This window comes from Leptidea sinapis, chromosome 25, assembly GCF_905404315.1.
Source record: "Leptidea sinapis chromosome 25, ilLepSina1.1, whole genome shotgun sequence".
Taxonomy (NCBI): Eukaryota; Metazoa; Arthropoda; class Insecta; order Lepidoptera; family Pieridae; genus Leptidea; species Leptidea sinapis.
The window spans coordinates 4,405,694-4,427,099 of NC_066289.1; the positions used below are offsets into that span (position 1 = coordinate 4,405,694).

General features: G+C 33.8%; 1 protein-coding gene across 1 annotated transcript; it reads right to left on the reverse strand.

Annotated features, from left to right (window-relative positions):
- Positions 1–996: 996 nt before the first annotated feature.
- On the reverse strand, positions 997–13,558 carry LOC126972112 (juvenile hormone-binding protein-like). Its single transcript, XM_050818700.1, has 5 exons — positions 13,477–13,558; positions 8,631–8,850; positions 4,224–4,354; positions 1,832–1,984; positions 997–1,188 (listed from the first exon to the last, which is right to left on the reverse strand). The coding sequence occupies exons 1-5, from the start codon at positions 13,541–13,543 to the stop codon at positions 1,037–1,039; spliced, it is 723 nt and encodes a 240-aa protein (XP_050674657.1). The 5' UTR covers positions 13,544–13,558; the 3' UTR covers positions 997–1,036.
- Positions 13,559–21,406: the final 7,848 nt, after the last annotated feature.

Consider the following 21,406-nt stretch of genomic DNA (forward strand, 5'->3'; position numbering starts at 1 on the left):
AAATCTTAATGTCATTTGACATTATATTGTGTATATAATTTAACCTTCGCATGACACGCCACAAATTAGGATACCATCCTACGCACCTTGTGCGTTATTTCCAGTATGATACGACATAAGTACCATCAAAAAATCACTAAAACTATGCTAAATGGCTGGCAACCTCCCTATAACAATAGAAAACCTGTATACGTAAGCGCTGTATTTATATCTTTATGACTACAGATTACAACAATGTGTTCAGATTACAAAAATATGGGGTTCTATTTTTTCATCTGAACTTATCGAAGTTTACAAATATTTGGGTACTGGTTAATATAACACTATTTGCAAAAATAGATGCCACATTTGGAAGAGCAGTATTAACGTTTTTGTTGACACGAGCAGGACACTCAGCTGATGGTAATTGATACGCCCTGCCCATTACAATGCAGTGGCGTGCAGGATTCTTGAAAAGCCTTAAAAATTCTGAGCGGTATACATGGAGCTCGTCACCTTGAGTCATAAGATGTTAAGCCTCATTCACTAGCTACGGCGCTCTTCAGACCGAAATACAGTAATGCTTCACGGCAGAAATAGGCGTCGTTGTCGTACCAATAATCAAGCCCGCATCCTGTGCAAAAAATCCTCCCACTGGAGGTTTTTAATGTTGAGCTAAAGATTTAAAGCTAGTTAACCAATAAAAATTGAAGAAGCTAAACGTAGCTGCTACTCTTTCAGAAGATAACGATTATACATATTATGTTTTAAGCGAAATATGTTATATCGTGTTTGACCGCTTACGACGAACATTACAAAAGTTTCGGAACAAAAAGGGGAAAGACAAATACCAAACTAAAAATAATACATAAACTCAAATAATCACAATTATCCTGAAATTTCATTAGATCCTCAAGATTTTTTATTTCTTTGATTGTTTTGGGGAATCCTCCCAAGAATATGACGTTGGTCATGCGATCTAAGTCAAAGGGATGTAATATAATAAGTAGAGCAAACTCTCACTCAAAGTATTATTTATTACAACGAATACAGCTTATTATTGCAGAACCAAGTCATTAAGTGGAACAGCATGGAAGAATCTTTGTGCACATTCAACAACTTTGGAAGCAATCGATTTTATAACTGGTGGTCCAACTTCTTGAATGACGTCATTACCACTCTCCTTCATTACGTCTTCTGCTGCTTTTGCTGAAAAACAAATTTATACTATTATATATGCAAAGAATTTAGCTTGCACTTGCGATTTTTTGTAGTCGCTGCTATAAAGATATCTGTATTATTTGATATTCTAAACAATGTTTTAAGATTCAAACAACTCGTAGATAGATGCATGTGATTGTTGTTTGGTATTAATATATTGAAAAATACAAATCGTATATCATTTTAATAAATATTGCGAATTAATAGAAACATATTTTGAAGCTATAATATTTTAGAATTATTCTCTACTATAGCTTGATATTGTATTCATTGTCTTAGTATTTATAATTATAACTTAACGACAAGTAGGTATAAGTAACTATCCAATAAATTATAAAATAATTATTACGAAAGTAATCAATATCAATATAAAGTAACGCGTTTCTTGTACTTTTCTTTAAAAGTCTAGTAGATTTTATTTTCTTGTCAAATCTGTTTGATTTTATCACCTTTAATACGTCGTATATACCTCTTTGTAAATATGCGGTATTTGTGCTGTGTGTCGTAAGTAACGGCATTATTTAGAAGACAATATTGTTCAACAAAAGTAATATTTACTTATTACGTCTTACTGTTATATAATGTAGTTATTTTACAGCTTTAGATAGTTAGCTTTATATCCATACTTTACCTAAATCTTTGTTCCCGTTGAACAAGTTTTCAAATTGTATCATTGATTTATCTTTGAGCTCAAAACTGTGATCCCAGCTTTTAATGTTCCAATACTTGGTGCCACCCTTTTCTATCTCTGACAAATTCGCTTCTACCTTGATGAGAATTTTTTCTGAAAGACAAAAATTTATATAGTTCAAGATTCACTATTTACTTAACCTAAGACGATGTTGTTAAGCATCATTATATTATTGCTAAATCATTTAATAATACAAATTAAAATTAATGATAAAATTCAGGTAAAAAAGAAACCCACTGCCTATCTATTACCAATAGGTAACCATTTGGTTAAGGCAAGGTTTAACAATTATTGTATTCAGAAAGGGAAAGTCTGCTGTACCCTACTCACTAAGAATTAAACACACACACACATACATATTTAATTTTCATTTATTATTAATTGTTTCGTTTGTCATTGTCATTTGTCGAGGACTCACTGACCCGAAGATACAGTTTTAACTAGTTTCAGGTTCAGAGGTCCACCAATTTTAATATCAATGAAAAACCATTTTTCAATGTTATTATTACTACAACGAACGATAAAAAGATGTAAACATTATATGATAAATATTGTAGATTTAGTAATTTAAGTTACTTGCAGTAAGTGAAAACCAAAGAAATAAAGTATTAAGTATTATTATAGGATGCTCATAGAATCGGCCAGTCACCTCAAACAGAGCTCGTTACCGATCAAATTTCAACCACCATACACACCATATATTAGGCAAGGGAACAAATCACATACGCACTCATAAAATAAATCTGGCACTCAAACCAAACATTTTATTTTCCTACATGTACATTTAGATCGTGTTCCTGTTTTTACTGAATAGGATTGTTGAACAGTAGCATACAATAAAATAGAGAGACAACAAGATTGAAAAGAAAAGTAAACCAATCATAATGTAAATCAATCAATCTTTGACCGATTTTAATAGACAAGTCACAGTTAACATTTACGTCAATTAAATGGAAAACACTTATGATGGCTTGATATATAAATAAAATAAATGTAGAATTTATTATTACTACATAAAATTAAAACAATCATTACGTGGGAGCGTACCAAGAATACTAGCAGCATTACGGCGTTGGATAGCAAGGCTGATCCGTTGACCGAAATAGCTGCCAGCACTTGGGTTTCCAGTAGCCTTAACGAGGCGCGAAGATAGTACTTTGAACATTCTCCGCGCCTCTGGGCCCCACGGGCCAAGTGTCTGGACACCAAACGGCACAAAGGTGTATATGTAGAATTATATAATATATAATAATAGGTTATTTATAATACTTGTAAACGTGTTAACTAAAACGTTAACAAAATATACAATTTTTTTAAATATAAATAAGAAGTAGAATTATATACCAAATATTATTTAAACATAGAATGAGCCAAGAGTGATACACATTATTTTCAAAACATAAATGTGAAGCACGCACGGACGAGTAAAAATAGAAGGACTCCGCGCGTGGTATTAGCAAGTGAAGCACCGTTATGTTAGTGTGTGTGCGGTTACGGGGGATACTAGTTACACAATTTTTTCTCCCTAAAATAATCATATATGGCCACAAATACTTACATAGTATCGTTTTTACACTTTTTCACAACGCACGACGGCATTTTTAAAATATTTTATGTAGACGCAAACTGATCTGTCACAGACGATGACTATTCTCATAATGGCCACCTATCGGCCTGTAGTAGTGTAAGTGTGTGCGAGGGGCTATGTATTTACACCTTAATCGGCTTGTTTTGGTGCTACACTGTTATGTAACGTGGCACGGAGTCCTTATTTTTTTACTAGTCCGTGGAAGCACGTAAAGATAAGCTAAATCTTCAACTGGCGCAAAGTATCGAAAACTAGGCGTCGAAAACTTACAAGACTATTAGAAAACTCATCTATGAAGTAATTGATATTTGTTAAATCCTTATATGACCGAGATAATCTATTAACTTATATTATAATTTACGAGTGGGAGGCTCCATTGCACAGGATGCCGGCTGAATTATGGGTACAACAACGGCACCAATTTCTGCCGTGAAGCAGTAATATGTAAGCATTACTGTGTTTCGGTCTGAAGGGCGCAGTAGCTAGTGAAATTACTGGGAAATAAGACTTAATATTTTATGTCTCAAGGTGACAAGCGCTTGGGTCTTTCAAGAATCCTGAGCGGCACTGCGTTATAATCGGCAGGGCGTACCAATTACCAACAGCTGAACGTCCGTCTCGTCCCTTATTTCCATAAATAAAAAGCTGGTGAAAAAATTGTGGGTTGCGTGTGAATAAAGTTGAGAACAATACTCTCTATGTTGGACTTGCAATATTGATATCAATAACAAATTTTATACTCACTTATATCAGCCTCGATTTTGCCGTTACCTTCCATGGGCAAGATTATAATTTGGCCCTTCATGTCATAATGACCCTCTATGCCTACATTACATAAAAGATTCAAGAAAATCTTTGACTTATCCGCGTCATGTCTGGAAAAAAAAACTTTATTACAATTTGAAATATTTAGAATAGAAAGAGTGGTAGCTGCGCCTAATAATAATATTAAGACTTCTATGATTTCTTGCAGGTGCATTCTGCATGTAGAATAACAAATATTAGTTACAAGTAATAACATAGTTATAACTCAAGACGTTCAAATAAAAATGGATATCCGCTAAATATCAATGGGAGGCTCTTTTGCACATGATGCCGGCTAAATTATAGGTACCACAACGGCGTCTTTTCTGCCATGAAGCAGTAATTGTAAGCATTATTAAGCAAAATTTGTAAGCATTATTGTGTTTCCGTATGAAATTGGGGAAAATGGGGGAAAGTTCTGGGGAGTGAAATTACTGGGCAAATCAGACAACACATTATGTCTCAAGGCACTGCATTGTAATGGGCAGAGCGTAACAATTACCATCTGCTGAACGTCCTGCTCGTCTCGTCCCTTACTGTCATAGAAAAATAACGCCTCATTAAATAATTAATCACAAGATCGAAGCCAGCCTTATGCGCTATCAAATAAACGTAAACAATTATGAAAACATGTCGCAGTGACGGGCGCAGACCGAAGCGAACGTATTACGCCGTCGTTTTTTTCTTTTGTTTGGATGAAAGGAGAAACATTATTTATTATATATGTATGAGTCTCTTGAATATTATTTATATAAGCTTTGTTATTTTTATTTTTGAATGTAAAATTAATAGCCGTTAAAATTTTTTAATCATTAAGTTTATCAATTAAAGGTATTTTTTTTATGGAAAAGGAGAACAAATGAGCGTACGGGTCACCCGATGTTATAATCACCGCCGCCCAAATTCTCTTGCAACACCAGAGGAATCACAGGGGAGTTGCCGGCCTTTAAGGAAGGTGTACGCGCTTTTTTTGAAGGTACCCATGTCGTATCGTCCCGGAAACACCGCACAAGGAAGCTCAGTCCACAGCTAACAGATAACATAACGTGCAAGAAAGCTCCTTGAAAACCGCACTGTGGAGGACCGCCACAAATCCAGAATACTTAAATATTCTTTTAATCATCAGTATTATATCCAGATCTCGTACTTCATTCGAATATCTTATATAAAATAACCCTTTAAATACTCTAAACTCAAGCTCTAATAATTTAATTGCATTTAGAAATCGTTTATTGAACGTTGAAACTAGTATACACGGATACTAATATAAATTTATTATAAAGCTTAGCTTATTAATATAATCTATTAAATTTAATGATAGTCATCAACAGACAAGCAAAAAACTGAATCATTTGATGAGATTCAACGTATTATAATGATTGATAAATGATTTTATTCATTATATTATCTTCAACACTCGTAAACTAATTATATTATTAACCCGGCGAGCATGAGCCAGGGTATCTCGCACCCTGGTAAGATTTTAAAGTAGTGTATTTTTTAAAATCTTTGTCTGCGAACCCTGGTTAGCTCAGTGGCTGGAGACATGGGCATGAGGGAGAGGATAGTGACGTGATCGCAGTGTGGCGTGGGACGCCGGCCAGGTTATTAGAGCGTAAACCTCTTACGGGTATGTTATACCCTCCCTCATTTTTGACGTATTTTTTTATATAAATTTCCATTGATGAATTTTAATTTTTATAAGTTTTTTTGATTATAAATAACTATATTCTAGTCTATCGTTTCTTTAGTTGAGTTTTTATTATTATTTACAGTTTTTGATCAAAATGTATATTAAAAGATAAAAAGAGTGTTTTCGTGCCTAGGAGGAATCAAGTGATTATTCTGATGAGTCCAGTACACAAGATGAAACCCAGCGAGCATGAAGCGAATTATGATTATACCAAAGCTGGCGTTGATGTGGTTTATCAGTTGAATGCCAATGACAACGTTTCTCGCAACAATAAACGATGGCCTTTGACTCTTTTCTTTGGTCTTTTGAACATAGCATCTATAATTGCTTGCGTTACTTATCGAGCAAATAAAACATTACGACCGAGAGAACAGAATTCAGAATAAAGAGAAGAAAAAAGAGAAAAATTATTGGGCTTAGACTGATTTACAAACACTTGCAATCAAGAAATCAAAAAAAAATCCCACATACCTCCGCCAGCAAATTGAGAAACAGCTAGATGACCCATCACTTGGACATGAGAATATACCAGGCGAAATATCAGAGACCAGGATTGTAAATACAAATACAAAATCAAGCAAGCCTGCAATACTTGTGCCAAGCCCATTTGCATGGAGCATGCAAAATTTATTTGCAAAAACTGTGCTGATCTGGACAGTAGTATTTAATCATATGTCCAGTAAAAAAAATAGTTTTCGTTTTAAAACGAACAGAATTTTACTATCTTTTATTTGTAATGTTGAATTACAATACAAAAAATAATATTTTTCTAATAGTGTTGATTTTTGTGAACATCAAAATTTTCATTCCTATAATTACTTTAATAATTAAAAAAAAATTCATGATTAAAAATTTCTTTTACTGAATTCCATTAAATTATTCATTATTTGACTAAATAAGACCAACAAAATTAAGAGATAAATAATAAGTTCTATGTCATGTCTATGCCTCATTCTATATGTAACTTTTTTTCACTTCATGCTCGCCGGGTTAAGTGGGTATTGAAACTAGACTCAAACGGCCTTACCTTTAAACTTGGTATAAGGTTTTACCTGAGAATAAACCAAGATTATGCAAAATGTTGACTATATCGCTGACAACACTGTCAATACAATGATAATTCTGGAGATTTCCGAATGTCAAGCAGCCTTGCAAATAAACGCGGGAAACGTTATACGTCAGAATAAGCCAATCATTTACAATATGTCTTTTTGTTAACATTTTGCATATTCTTGGTTTGTTCTCAGGTCCCTATAGATAACTTTACACTATTTTTTTTATGAAAATAAGGGACGAGACGAGCTGGACATTCAGCTTATGGCATTTGATACCCATTGATGCCCTACCCATTACGATGCAGTACCGCCCAGGATTCTTGAAAAATCCAAAAATTCTAAGCGGCACTACAATTACGCTCGTCACCTTGAGACATAAGATGTTAAGTCTCATTTGTCAAGTAATTTCACTAGCTACGGCACCCTTCAGACCGAAACACAGTAATGTTTACACATTACTGCTTCAAGGCAGAAATAGGCGCCGTTGTGGTACCCATAATCTAGCCGGCTTCCTGTGCAAAGGAGCCTCGCACTGGTGGTACTAAGTTCATTTGTAAGGCCGTAACATAATATCCACTACAGGTCAACGTCTTACTGGTTTTTTTAATTTTTCTTGCAAAATAAATGGATTCCGCTGTTAAACGGAACTAAAATTATTCCTAAATAAAATTGCCGTGATATGGAATTCGCACGTTTTTACATACTTAGAGGTTAAATATTAAAATATCTCGTTCAGAGGCGAATCAAAAATGTGTGAGAATTAACATCTAGTGAGTGCCGTTGGTTCTTAGGAAAAAACTACTACAAAATTTGTATTGCTAAGAAACTGGGACTAAAATTACGATCGCATCCTCAAGTTATCTTGCCTTTCGATTTTTTTAAAGTAAAAAAAGTTTTACCAACCAAAATATTTTCTCATATTTTAAAACCGCTGATTAGACTATACAATGTCTTATACCCCAATCGGATCACCCAGATAGAAAAAGAATTTCAACACACATACGTTGTTACAAAAAAAAACAGTATATCAGTTAAAATAATACTAGTGGTGGGATCATTTAAAAATATATATTTCTAACAGTTTGTTTTGTGTTACAAAGAGAAGAAAAGACTTATTTCTAAACTATATATTTTTAAATGATCCTGCTACTCTAAATGCATTTTATCGAAGAGGAGGAGAAACGAGGGCACGGATAACCTGATAAAGTGATAACCGCTGCCAACGTTCCCCTGCTACACTAGAATCACGGGAGCGTTGCCTGCCTTTTAGGAAGGCATACGCTGTTTTGTGAAGGTACCCATGTCGTATCGTCCTGGAACGTACAAGTAAGTAAGCAAGTACGCAGTCAGAGGTGGGACGTTATCGCGAACCCACTACACTCACCCTGCTGAAGGACCTCCGAATGTTCCTAAACTAGTCGGTACCGACACCGACAAAAACGTGAGTAAAGCCGTATTAATAGATGATTTAAGTTATTTTATTACATGAAATCTATACATAAGAACGTTATTGTATTCTATTCTATTTTAAATTGTGAAAATAAAGACGGTAAGACTAGGCAGGCTAGAAAAATAGTTAAATATAATAACCATACTCACTCTAACTTTTTTACTACACAATCTTTCAATCCGGAAACCTTTAAGTTAGTTAACTTCAATTTCAGATTTGGGTTATCAGCATCAACTTTGTCGATCGTCAGCGGATCTAAGGAATGCATTTTATATTCCGGCATTCCCAATGCAAACGTAGGCAGAAAAGCTTGCGCAGACTCCTTCAGACATTTCTTGTCTCCAACCTTGCATTTTGTTATCGGTAGAGCTGGAAAATGAAAACTGTAAGATCCCAAGCCATAGCGAGCATATAACACTAGAAATAAGGGATTCCTTGTAACTAATTCTAGTAGGATTCATACGATACATAATAGCTTTAAAGTTTATATACAATATAAACTTTTATAATAAAGTCCCAGCCACTGTTCACTCACAAATTCTATTACTCCACAGCTAAATATCATAATGATTGGACAGCCTGGGACTAGATTATGATTATTTTATAGCGATTGAAATGACTGTACAATATTTTATATTTTTATTGAAAAGAGCGCAAAAAAAAGAATGCCGGGAGAGTTTCTTACGCCCATTTTTCTCTCTCAGAGCGCCATCTGTTTCCGAAGCGGTAATAGTATCTAGTATATTAGAAATGAAATCCAAAAGAATTCTAAAGGTCAAATTTTGAGAAAGTAAAAATATGCCTTTTATGCTTTTTTATGCCTTTAAGATTATCTCTATTTACGTGAATAACTTTACTGAGTTGTAAAACGCCATAATATTTTACAGTAACATAAGAAGAAAAGCATTTTTTTTTTATATCAGATGAGGCAAACGGGTGAGAAGCTCACGTGTTGGGACTGGTGAGGAAACTGCACATGGGCATCCGCACTGACAGATGTCAAGAGATGCGTAGCTGGCCTTTAAGATGCGAGTATACTATTTTCTCGATGTTCCCTAAGTCGTATCAGTTCGGTAAAACTGCAGCCGGTAGTTGGTTTCACAAAGTGACTGAACGAGGCAAGAAATTTCTTTGAAAACGCGTGGTTGTGGAATTAAAAAAAAATCATAACTACCTTTGTTTGCCTAGTTGTAATATAATTATTTTTTTTATAAAAGGGGACTAACGGGCAAGAGGCTTATGTTATGTAAAGTGGAAGACTAAAGTCCATCCGGATTCCCATAGTTCATGATAAGATGTTGATGTCCTAGCGATGCGAGATTACAGTCGTCGGCAACTTATAGATATAACTGTAGAAACCGTTTTAAAGGAAAAAATAAAAGGTTTATTTGTTGCATTTTTTTTAAATGTATATGTACTCTGCAGATTCTGCTGATGAAACTAATGGATTTTTGAAGTCAGATATAGATCTGATGGTACACCATACAGTACTTGCTCCCTGTCATTTTTGTCTTAATTAAAGACCAGCTTAAGAGATATACGATTTACAAGCCCTCAAGAGGCGGTGAATGTGTTCCAAGAGATCATTGAAGATATCCCTCAAGAAGACTGGAACAACTGCTTCCAAAGAATCAAAATGCAAGTGAATAAGTAAATGAATACACGTTGATAATTTATACAGAGCATTTTTATACAGAGAGTATCCATTGGTAAATAATTGAAAGTGGTAAAGCTGGTAATAAATAACACAATTAGACACCTGCATTTCTTAAAGGTAATTCGCGTATTGTGACAAAATAATTAAGCAACTTAATAGTCGCTTAATAAAACCAAAAATTTTAATGGGATTTTAAACAGTGCCAAGCACCGATCTGTTGATAAAGTCATCGTGGTCACCGGAATTACAATTTTATATATATAATAAATGAATTTATTATATATATAAAATTGTATTTTACTTTTACATAAGTTATATACAAAAACAACCAACGTCAAAAAAAAAGTAAAAAGATATTTTTGTGTCTATGGATAGAACAAACTCGTGTTCTTAAACTGGCTTTTACAGTTTTATCAAAATTAACCGTAGTCAACAGATATTGATTAAAAAAGTTTGTTCTCTATCCGGAAAAACAACCATTGTCAAGCATAGTCATAGTTTTTTTTTGGAAAAACACCCTATGTTCTTGCAAGGATTTGCGTTTATTTAAAAAAAAAGCCAAAGTCAGATGTCATCTGTCAAGCTGTTTTCGAATATCAACGATCGTGCGCAGTTTTGTAATATTATTTCTAACAATAACTGTACTAACTACTAAGTTTGCGATTCCTAATAATGGATGATATACCACGAGACCTTACAAATAGTGTACACTGGAATACTAAAAGGAAGAAAACAATTTGAAAAAGAGAATTAGTAAAAAGACTGAAAGTATCAGGTGAACCACACATTAACCATCAACGAAGTCCCCGTAGTGGCGTTGTAACTGGACCTGATTGCAAGTATGTATCTTTTGGAAAGCTAATGCTTTACTACAAGACTATGTAGTTATCATACTCATTTGGTATTTTACCTACATAAGTCATATCTTTTTTTTACTTTTCCTTTATTTACAGATGTACACGCTTGGAGTGTTTTTCGAAAATTACAGAAGAACAGATAAATGAAATACTTAATGTATTTTACAATAATTATACCAGTAAAAATGAACAAGATGCTCATTTGTCTGGTTTAATATCATACCGACATGTTCAACAAAGAAGACCCCGAGTCTTTCGTGATGATGATGATGAATCACATTCCCATGATTTATCCTTTTCTTATAAAATAAGAATAAATACCGAAGAAATTTGTGTATGCATGGCAGCATTTAAGAGTTTACATGGCATCACAAGGGGAAGATTGCGTACCATACAATCAAAAATTTGTACAGGTAAATTACCTCAAGATGGACGTGGTCATCACAATAATAGACCCCATGAAATTCCATTACCAGTAGTGGAACTAATAAGATCACACATCAAGAGCTTTAAAGGTCGTCAGTCTCACTATTCATTGAGGGATAACCCTAATGTTTTGTATTTACCTGAACAACTGAGTGTGAAAAAAATGCGTGAGTTATTTTTAGCAGAGGTACAAATACAGTTAAACTATTTAGTATATTATAATATTTTCACCAAAGATTTCAACATTAAATTTGGCCTATCACGATCATCTGATCTGATCAAGTATCTACTTGTAGTATCTGTGACGAACTATCATTAAATATAAAGAGCTGCTCTGACGAAACCAAAATAACAGAATTTGTGAACCAAAAAAAGCTACATTTATTAAAAGCTAAAAAGTTTCGTGAACTTAAGTCTCTGTACAAACGTAAGGCAAAACGAGGTGAATGTATATTAGTATTTTTTGATTTTATACAAAATTTACCTTTGCCACACATTAAGACCAATGAAGTCTTCTATTCAAGGCAGATGTGGTATTACATATTTGGGATTCACGACTTGGCTAATAATGATGCTTATATGAATTGTTACACAGAGACTACTGCAAAGAAAGGAGCATCAGATGTAAGGATGTCACATCACATCACTCCTGCATTATTTAAACAACAAAGAAATTACATCTGATACTCTTATATTGATAAGTGAAGGTTGCAGTGGGCAGAATAAAAATCATGTAATGGTGTATTTCGAGTATTTTTTAGTACATGTGTTAAAAATATTCAAGACAGTTTTGCACGTGTTTCCAATAAGGGGACATACTTACCTCCCAAATGATTCTGATTTTGCCCTTATTGGAAAGAAGAAGGCATTATTTTCTCCAGAACTTCCAAGTGATTGGGATAACATAATCAAAGATTCTAGAAAACATCCTTCTCCCTTCAAGGTAATACCCGTTGAACAAGATATGTTTTTTAACATAAAAGAGGCAGTAAGTCCCTATTTTCTCAAAGTCCCAAAACCTGCTTTGAAATTAAGACAAGTATGTATTATTAAAACTAGTGAAAAATACCAATATATAAAAACAAAAGATTCTTTTACTGGGCCTGCAACATGTAATGAAATCTGAAGAAAATGTAGGTTACCAGATGATTTTGTGATCAATCCACTTTATCAAGAGCCTATTAAGATGAATGCTGCTAAGGTACAAAATTTATTATCCCTTAGTAAATTTTTAACAAAGCCAGAGAACCGTGCTTATTATCATAGAATTTGTAGTGATGCAAACTTTCATATTGGTGATAATCTTGCTGAAGTTGATGAAGATGATAACAGTGATGGCTGTGAATAATTTACCTACTAATTTATATTTTATTAATATGTAATATTAATACAAAACAAGACAAAAGTAATCTTTGATAAAAGTAAACGTTTTACTTAATTTTTGTGAAAAAGTAACCCATGTCAATTTATTTTTTAATTTATCTGGAAATTTTATTATCTGGAAAAACTGATCCATGTGTATTTTGTATGTTTTTCATAGAAATATAAGAATATATAAGCCTATTGCAGTTTTAATAAGTATTTGTTCCTCTAACTTTTAATACTGGTTACTATTTTGTAGTAATATATTAATGGTTAGTTAAATAAATGATTTTTTCTTCTCCTGTAAAGTTTGCTAAACTTGACCATGGTTGTTCTTCCGAAAACCCCTTCAATTACGCAAATGTTAATGCGTGAAATAATTATTCTAAATCAATTGCCGTTACAGGTACCTATTATACTTACGCCGTTATAACTATCTATTTATAAAAAATACAAATATACATTCAATTTTAAAACAAGTCAACTAAAAATAAAAAATAAAAACTATCTACAACATTTTAAATTTTAAAGTTGGTGCATATTACCACCTGACATCCAAAATATTATATAACTGAGGTAAGCAATATAATTAAATCATAAACGCATGAATAGAGAATCTTTCTTTAAATTTTGTTTATGGTTAAAAATAGGTAGGTCTAGAGAGTTTTAATAAAATACAAAAAAAAATCTTACCTGCACCTACGACAGTGTCGTAGCAAACTACAAACGCTAATAATTGCAACACCAAAAGGGAATACATGTTAGACCGTGTTCTTCCTACTTCAGACAGATAATGAATGCACAAATTTATATGTTCCTTATATATGAATAGTAGTGTTATCATAATTGCTAAGCGAGTCATAAATTTAATATTTTTGCAGTGTTGTAAAAAATGAATACGTTTTAGAAAAAATAGTATAAGCTTTTGGTTATTTTAATAGCTTGATATTTTTTATCAAAGATCACTTTATTAGAAATTAGAAGTACTTATTGAGGACAACAAAAACTTATATATAACTATTGGAAAAGAATATCGAATATCTGGAAAAGGAAAAGAAGATAAGCAATGTTCTGTTTTTTGTTCTGGAAGAGAATGAGGATTTTTCATCGGAGTTGCTAGAAAGAGTCTAGAGATGTTTTAAAAATCACCTTAGAGGTAAACGATGTATCGAAGATTGACTGAATCAGCCGTAAAAAAGATAATAAATTAAGAACTGTTCTAATTAATTTTGTAAGCCACTGAGAGAAATGAGATACTAAAATTGAAGAAAATTCTTAAAAAATGGATGGACTTCACTCAAGATTTCCCTAAAAAAGTATTAGAAAAAAGAAGAACTAAAAATTAAACTCATAGAAGCACGTGCGAAAAGCAATTAAAATACGATGAATTAGTAGTGAAAGAAGGAAACCAAAACAAAGGAAAAGAGACCACCTACCATCGCCAGAAAATCAGAATCAGGCCAAATAATCAGTGGTTAAGATATCAGCAATGAAAGAGGACAGGACACTTGCATTTGATTTGAAGAGACCTAGATCGAACTCTTTTTCTAATATCCCAAACCAACCTAAGTAGCAACTCAATATCAGTAATCAGAGGCAGAATAACCCCAACCCGGCTGGTCCCCATGGGGTGAGTAGACCACCCTTAGAAACACATCCATATATCGAAATTAAAATTGCAGTAAAACGTACATCCCAACATTAAATGTCTGAACACTAATATAACAGATGGCAGACTAGAAGAATCCATAAAGCATATAAAATGGGAGGACATTGGTTCTTGTGGAGTAAATAGATTTGGAGAAGAAATAAAAGAATAAAAGGAATATAATATTATATAAGGGCCAAAAACAGAGTATGAACGGTTTGGAATTCCTAATAAAAATATATTTAAAACACAAAATAACAAGTTTCTAAGGAATATCAGACAGAATTGCTATACTTAATAAACAGCTATAAGCGAAAAATTAGAAAAAATAATATAAACTCAAATTGGATTGGACATGCAACGAGGTCGGGCAAATGAAATTGGACAAAGGACGTATTACAGTGGTACCCTAGAAATGGGAAAAGACAATGAGAACGTCAAATTAAAAGATGGGAGGACGATTTACCAACAGGATGGAGAAAGTTCGATCGAGATAGAGATATGTGGAAGAAAATGCGTGCCAAGATAACAGAAATTGTGGGAGGCCTATGTCGAAAGACAACCTGATCAATAATGTGATTGCTGAACATTCATATTTTATTGAATTTTACATATAGGTAGGTTTAAGGAAACATATTTTATAGGTAGTATTTATATAAGTTAAAGAATGCAGTATAGTGAAAGAACAAAGGTTATTATTATTACATAATATATTATTATTTAATGCTTGCTTCTTACAAGAAAAATAATCATTTCTGTAATTAAATACCTATCAAGTGTGAAAATCTTTAAAAGATGCTTCACAGTCTCTGATATTACTTTTTGATATTTTCTAACATTTCTACGTAACTATTATTGAGGTTGAAACACTATGGCCTTACTTTTATATAAATTGCTACTATTAGATAGTTCACGATCATAGAAATTAGGCTTATGATTATAAATATAATTCTTATCGAAGTGAGTCTATAATATTATAGTAAATTTTCATACTTATTCATACTGGAAAGAATATATTTTTTACATTTCATAGGTATATTAAAGTATGGTCCATTTTAATATAAATTCTAATCAGATGATGGGATGGCTTTTTTATGGTGTTCCATAATCTACCAAACGTGTCACCTAATCAAAATTCACACGAATCACATGAGCAAATTCAGGGCTGATGTAGTAGGCTTGAATGACGGTTTGATGGTATCTTTAACGCACCACTTGAGCCACTATTTAAAAAAAAAGAATGTTAGGCCTCTTATCACCATGTTCCATAACCAGGAAAGTTCCTTTAAGTGGTACTCAGCACCGGGACATAAAGATCCATCCACAGTAAGCCAGTTTCAGAAAGTATGACATGTTCCTGACACTATGATAATTTGGTGTCCCTAAGGCAATCCTTAATACTGGCTGAATAGAATTTTCCCATTAAGAACGTGCGTGTTTCAATCAATAACTGACCTGAAGATTTAAAGGAATATGCTAAGGCCATTTTGAATGAGTTTAAAATTTTTGAACCTTATATTTTATACTACTAAATTTAATGTATAAAGAAACGGAGACTACAGTTAATTTTTTTTAAATCAACAGAAAAAAGTTCAATATACAAACATGGAATCTGTATAATATTGTTAACATGATTTATAAACAGATGATGATAATCAGTCTAAAAGTATATTCCACAGCAAGTCAAGAGAAACTCAGTCAAACGCTATAGATCCAGGAAACTAATACATTGCAGTAGTATTATTTTTATGATGAGTTTATGATTTTGATTAGAAAAAATGTAATTTATTTTGAAAATTTCAAACAATAACGTATAGGAAACTCATACGAAGCGTTACGTTTTAATCATGTAATTAAAATAGTTTTTATGTCAGTTCATAATCTGACAAGTGACTAGCATAGTTACATCATTATAATTATCTCTTTTTTGGTTTTAAATTATTTGTTCAAGTATGTTACACTAAGCTCTTGCATATACTGCAGGCTAAATATAGCTGTATTTATTATGTTTCGAACTGATTTTAACAGTTTACATCGATTTTTCCTTAAGTTAAAAATTAAAAAAAAATGAATAGAAATAAAATTAAGAATTTATAACTAATCTCGATCAATGGCCATCTAGAAAAATTCCATCGGTCAAAGCCAAATTGGCTTCGATAATGCTGGGAGTTATAAATAGGGCATGGCAATACTTTCAGCTGGCCCCCATTCTAGTACTTGTAGAATGCTTGAAGCGTAGGTACGGAAAAAATGGGCCTTATAAATAAATGCAGTGTAAAGTTATTCCAAGTTTAAAACTTTTTGTCTTTATCGTACTTTTGTCAACATAGAATTACTTGACAGGTCGAAGTAATTTTAAACTTGGAGTAACTTATCACTGCGTTTCATAATAAGACAGGTTGAGTTTTTCTTTCATCTCTGGTCTGGCGCACCCCATTCTCAGCTTGCACTATTTGATCATGTGCAACGCAGAGCTGCTAGAATTGTCGGGGATCTAGTAGTCTGTGAATGACTAGATCTCTTGATGTTACATAGAGACGTCGAATACGCACACCTCAGTGTGCGTATTCTACCGTATTAGTTACGGGAAGTATCCCGAAAAGCTTTTTGAGTTGATTCCTACCACCGAATTTACCCTTCGTACGACAAATTATTATATAATCCCAACCATCTGGATGTCAGGTTGGTGGTCTGGTGTGCTTTGTGCGGTGTTTCAAAGCTACACGACACTAGTGCCTTCAAAAAAGCGCGAACACCTTTTTAATAGGCTGGAAACGCTCTTGTGATTTCTCTGTTGTTCCAAGTGAACGTGGGCGGTGGTGGTGATTACTTAAGAACAGTTGGAGGAGGTGGTATACTCGTTTGTCCTCTCTCTCATAAAATAAAAGACATATCCATGTTAAAACTTTGGCCATGCAATTTCAGTCACAATATAGAAATAAAAAAACTTTAAAAATAAATGTTTATTTTAAAGTATACAACAGAATATTATTCCAAAACCAAATCATTGAGAGGCACAGAATGGAAGAATCTTTGCCCAGATTCAACTACTTTGGCAGTAATTGATTTAATAACTGGTGGTCCAATTTCTTTGATGATTTTATTGCCATTTCCCTTCATTGCGTCTTCTGCTGCTTGTCCTGAAATAGTGCAAAAGTATTATATTATATTCAAAAAAATGCTGCAATTATGCATTGCTTAGGCTAACTACGCTATCCACAACAAACTATATGGTCTCTGTATTTTTGAGAATCTGTATCCCCTTGCATATCGAGTCAAATCGTAGAAATCAATCGGAAGCATTTAGAAATACGCACGCCTCATTAAATTTCTGGTTTGAGGAGGTATTTGAACTACTAAAGTACTATTTCCCTTTGAACTTAAAATAAAATGAAGGCGAATAATGTAGGTATAGTTTTTAACAGATAGATTCGAACACTATACAAAGGATCACAAAAAAGTGCGTGGGAACGTAACCGTTCTTTCCTGCACCATTTTGAGTAGATAAACTGCTATTCATTATAGTTTCTGATTCAAAATCTCCTAGGTATAATTTGTTTGATGTTATTTCTAGAACTTAACGAGTTAAGGAAAAACATTAGGAATTTTAATAGCGTAATATTTATTAAAAGCATATATGATTATTTTACGTAGCACGGAAACTTTTTGAAGTTATTATTTACCATAGCCAAAAATTGGGTGCATTGACTAAGCACACAATGACTATTGATAAGCAAAATGTTTTTATAGTGTTGGCGTAAATACCAATTTGGTAAACAATAATTATCATAACTTAATAAATATTACTTTATTTGCTATTATTGTTTATAAGTTTTACGTTGCTTATAACTAAAAATATTATTGTTGGTAAGTTCAAAATTTATCACTTATTTCTTGTTATCTCGGAGTAATAAAAGAGTCGAAATTTTTGATTTTGTTACCTCATTTGTTTTTTTTCTTTCACTGACAAATAAATATGTCGCTTATCTTTGTCTTTTGAATCATACTGTGGTAATACGGAATACGTTGGATGAGGGCAGCGCAGGACCGATCGTCGTGGGAATCATTGGGGGAGGCTTTTGTCCAGCAGTGGACGTCTTATTGTCGAATACTTAATGAGTTGCCTCTTTGTATAGAAGGAGGATATAGGAGCATACGAGTAACCTGATCGTAAGGAATCACCACTGATTTCTCTCTCTTGAAATACCAGAGGAATCATGAGAACCGTGCCGGCATTATAAGTGGCTGTATGCATTTTCTTTAACACCTTGCAAGGAAGGTCATTTCGAAGTTAGAAATTTCTCTGAGGAAAACAATGGACTAACCTTATACGCTCATATGGAGAGGATGATATCCAATTTTTTTTATGCTAAGGTGAAATGGGGTGACGGGAATGAGTTCAGTGTTAAGTGCTGTAGAAGACACACCATCACAATACAAGTAATATAACAGTAGCATAACTCAGCGGTCTTTTCGAAATTTATACCTACATCTGGGCGGAACGCTAGGGTTGGCACTCAATAGTTTTCTCTCCCCATGATTGCTTAGCGGTCGCGTAAATCGTGTGTATGTGTGCGGGCACAATAGTATGAAGTTAAAATACTGTACTATTACAGTATTTTAAATAATCGTAGTTAAGTATGAATAAATCAGTGGGGGATTGATTTTTTGAAGCAAAATTTATAATATCGTATCACCATTTTTCATTACTAACAATTTACTAAAGATTGGTATCACTTCATAGCTACAGTTTAGGGTTCCATTAATATTTTACCTAAAGCTTTGTTCCCATTGAATAAGTTTTCAAATTTTATACTTGATTTTCCTTTTGGTTCAAAACTGTGATTCCAGCTCTCAATGTGCCAGTACTTGGTGCCACCTTTTTGAGTCTCGGATACATTCACATCTACTTTGATTAGAATATTTTCTGAAAGATAAATATTTTAAGTTTAATTTGTAATTATATGCTAAGACTTCAGTCTCTATGATGCTAACCACCAATGCGTCATATAACAAAAATTAATAATATGATTGGATCATTAAATTGAGTAGATAATCGTTTAATTGATCCTAAATGGTTACAAATTCCATAAAAAACATGAATGTATATATTGGCAAATAATACTAAAATATTACTAAGAATAAAAAATTGAATTCGTGATTGAAAGATCTACTGGATATCTACCGATTATGATGCAGGGGTAAGTCGCTACTCACCTGTTCATAGTAGGGAAGGGAACAAACTCATCCCTCTAAATACAAATATTATGGGTGACTATCAAATCAAATATGTGTCTGAAGTAGATACATTTAAAATGTATACCTTCGTCTACGAAGCAGGAGTACAATTAATTTCAAGGTTCCAGTTCTTAGCACCATGTATGGTCATTTTTTATGGAAAAAGGAGGACAAACGAGCGTACGGGTCACCTGGTGTTAAGTGATCACCGCCGCTCACATTCTCTTGCAACACCAGAGACATCACAGGAGCGTTGCCGGCCATTAAGGAAGGTGTACCCGCTTTTTTTTTGACCTTTTACAATTTAATTGTATTCATATGAACGTTCTACCTTTATATTCCTTATTCTTTGTTTATTTTATTTTAGTTTATACCTCAAACTGGTGAACAGTTGACCGTATCGGAGGAAAACGAATTACCCACTCACCGAGATCCTGCACAACACACCCAGCATATTCCATTAATCATATGAGACAGGCTGTCACTGCAGCCACACTAAGACTCAGTGTGAGGATAATCAGAGTAAAGGAAAGTCTATTCAATAATTCAAAAAAACCAGACGAATATCTTTTATAAATCCACGAGGGAGTCCTACGAGAAAAGTGCCTGAAACGTGGTACCTCTGGCGGTGGTAGCTCAGGCTAACAACGTCATACATTTTTGATAGCCACGTATGCTTGATGTATCCATCAGAGATATCGTTGGGACGTCTTGTGGAATCGTCCTCCGAGAACTCTACGAGACCCTCCGAGAACTCTACGAGACCCCCCGAGAACACTACGAGACCCTCCGAGAACCTCCGAAAAGCCTCATAAAACTTTATATTTTTGCAGTTCAACGAGAACTCTACGAGAACCGATGAGAATCTCCAAGGACTCTACGAGAACCACTGAGAACCCTCAGTTATAATTATAGCATTTGTGTTTATGTAACTACAACAAAGCAACTCAAGTTGATAACAGATGCACTACTCAGAAATACTTTCTATACTTGCAGGTCAACAAGAACCTACGAGAATCTGCGAGGACTCTGCGAGAACCTCCGAATCCTCTACGAAAATCTCCGAGAACTCTGCGAAAAACTACCAATCCTCTACGAGAATATCCGAGAACCTCCCAATTCTCTCAGAACATCTTTGAGAAATCTACGGGAACACTCAATCCTCTACGAGAATCTTCGAGAACTCTACGAGAACCTTCGACAACCTACGGTTTCAATAACAGTCGATAAGAACTAACGAGAATCTATAAGAATCCACTACAACTTACAAATACCAACCAGGCTGGTGCAGAGCGCGCACCGCCTGTCAGAATGGCCGTATCGGCGCAAATACTACAACACACCTATTATAAACACGAGAATAATTCAGTTTAACTAATTTTAGTTAAAATTAGTTCATAATTTATCCTTTAATTACATTGTGATGTGAAATTATTGTAAAAACAACACGTGGAGTAGCACGTGCACTGGGTCCTATAAATACAGCCGCACGGTCAACACTTGAGTCAGTCGTGCTCGGGCCGTCGTACGGTACGGACCTCTCTCGGACGTGGTAACGCTGCCCGTTGAATAAACGAAAGTAATAAAATACCTACTCGTGTAGTTTTCTTTAGAAGAACCAATGAGTGATCTTCAGCAAGATAGCAATTGTGATGTCAACAGTAATGACGTCACACCTTTTAAAAACAATACAGAGGTTCTTTCCTCGTCATACACTATCAAATTATTTTATCATCT

Coding starts and splice junctions, on each gene's coding strand:
- LOC126972112 (XM_050818700.1), bottom strand. CDS start 13,543: ATGTATTCCCTTTTGGTGTTGCAATTATTAGCGTTTGTAGTTTGCTAC. Junction 4,355..8,630: donor TGTGTAGTAAAAAAGTTAGA/GTGAGTATGGTT, acceptor TTTTTTTTCCAG/ACATGACGCGGATAAGTCAA. Junction 1,189..1,831: donor CAACGGGAACAAAGATTTAG/GTAAAGTATGGA, acceptor TTTGTTTTTCAG/CAAAAGCAGCAGAAGACGTA.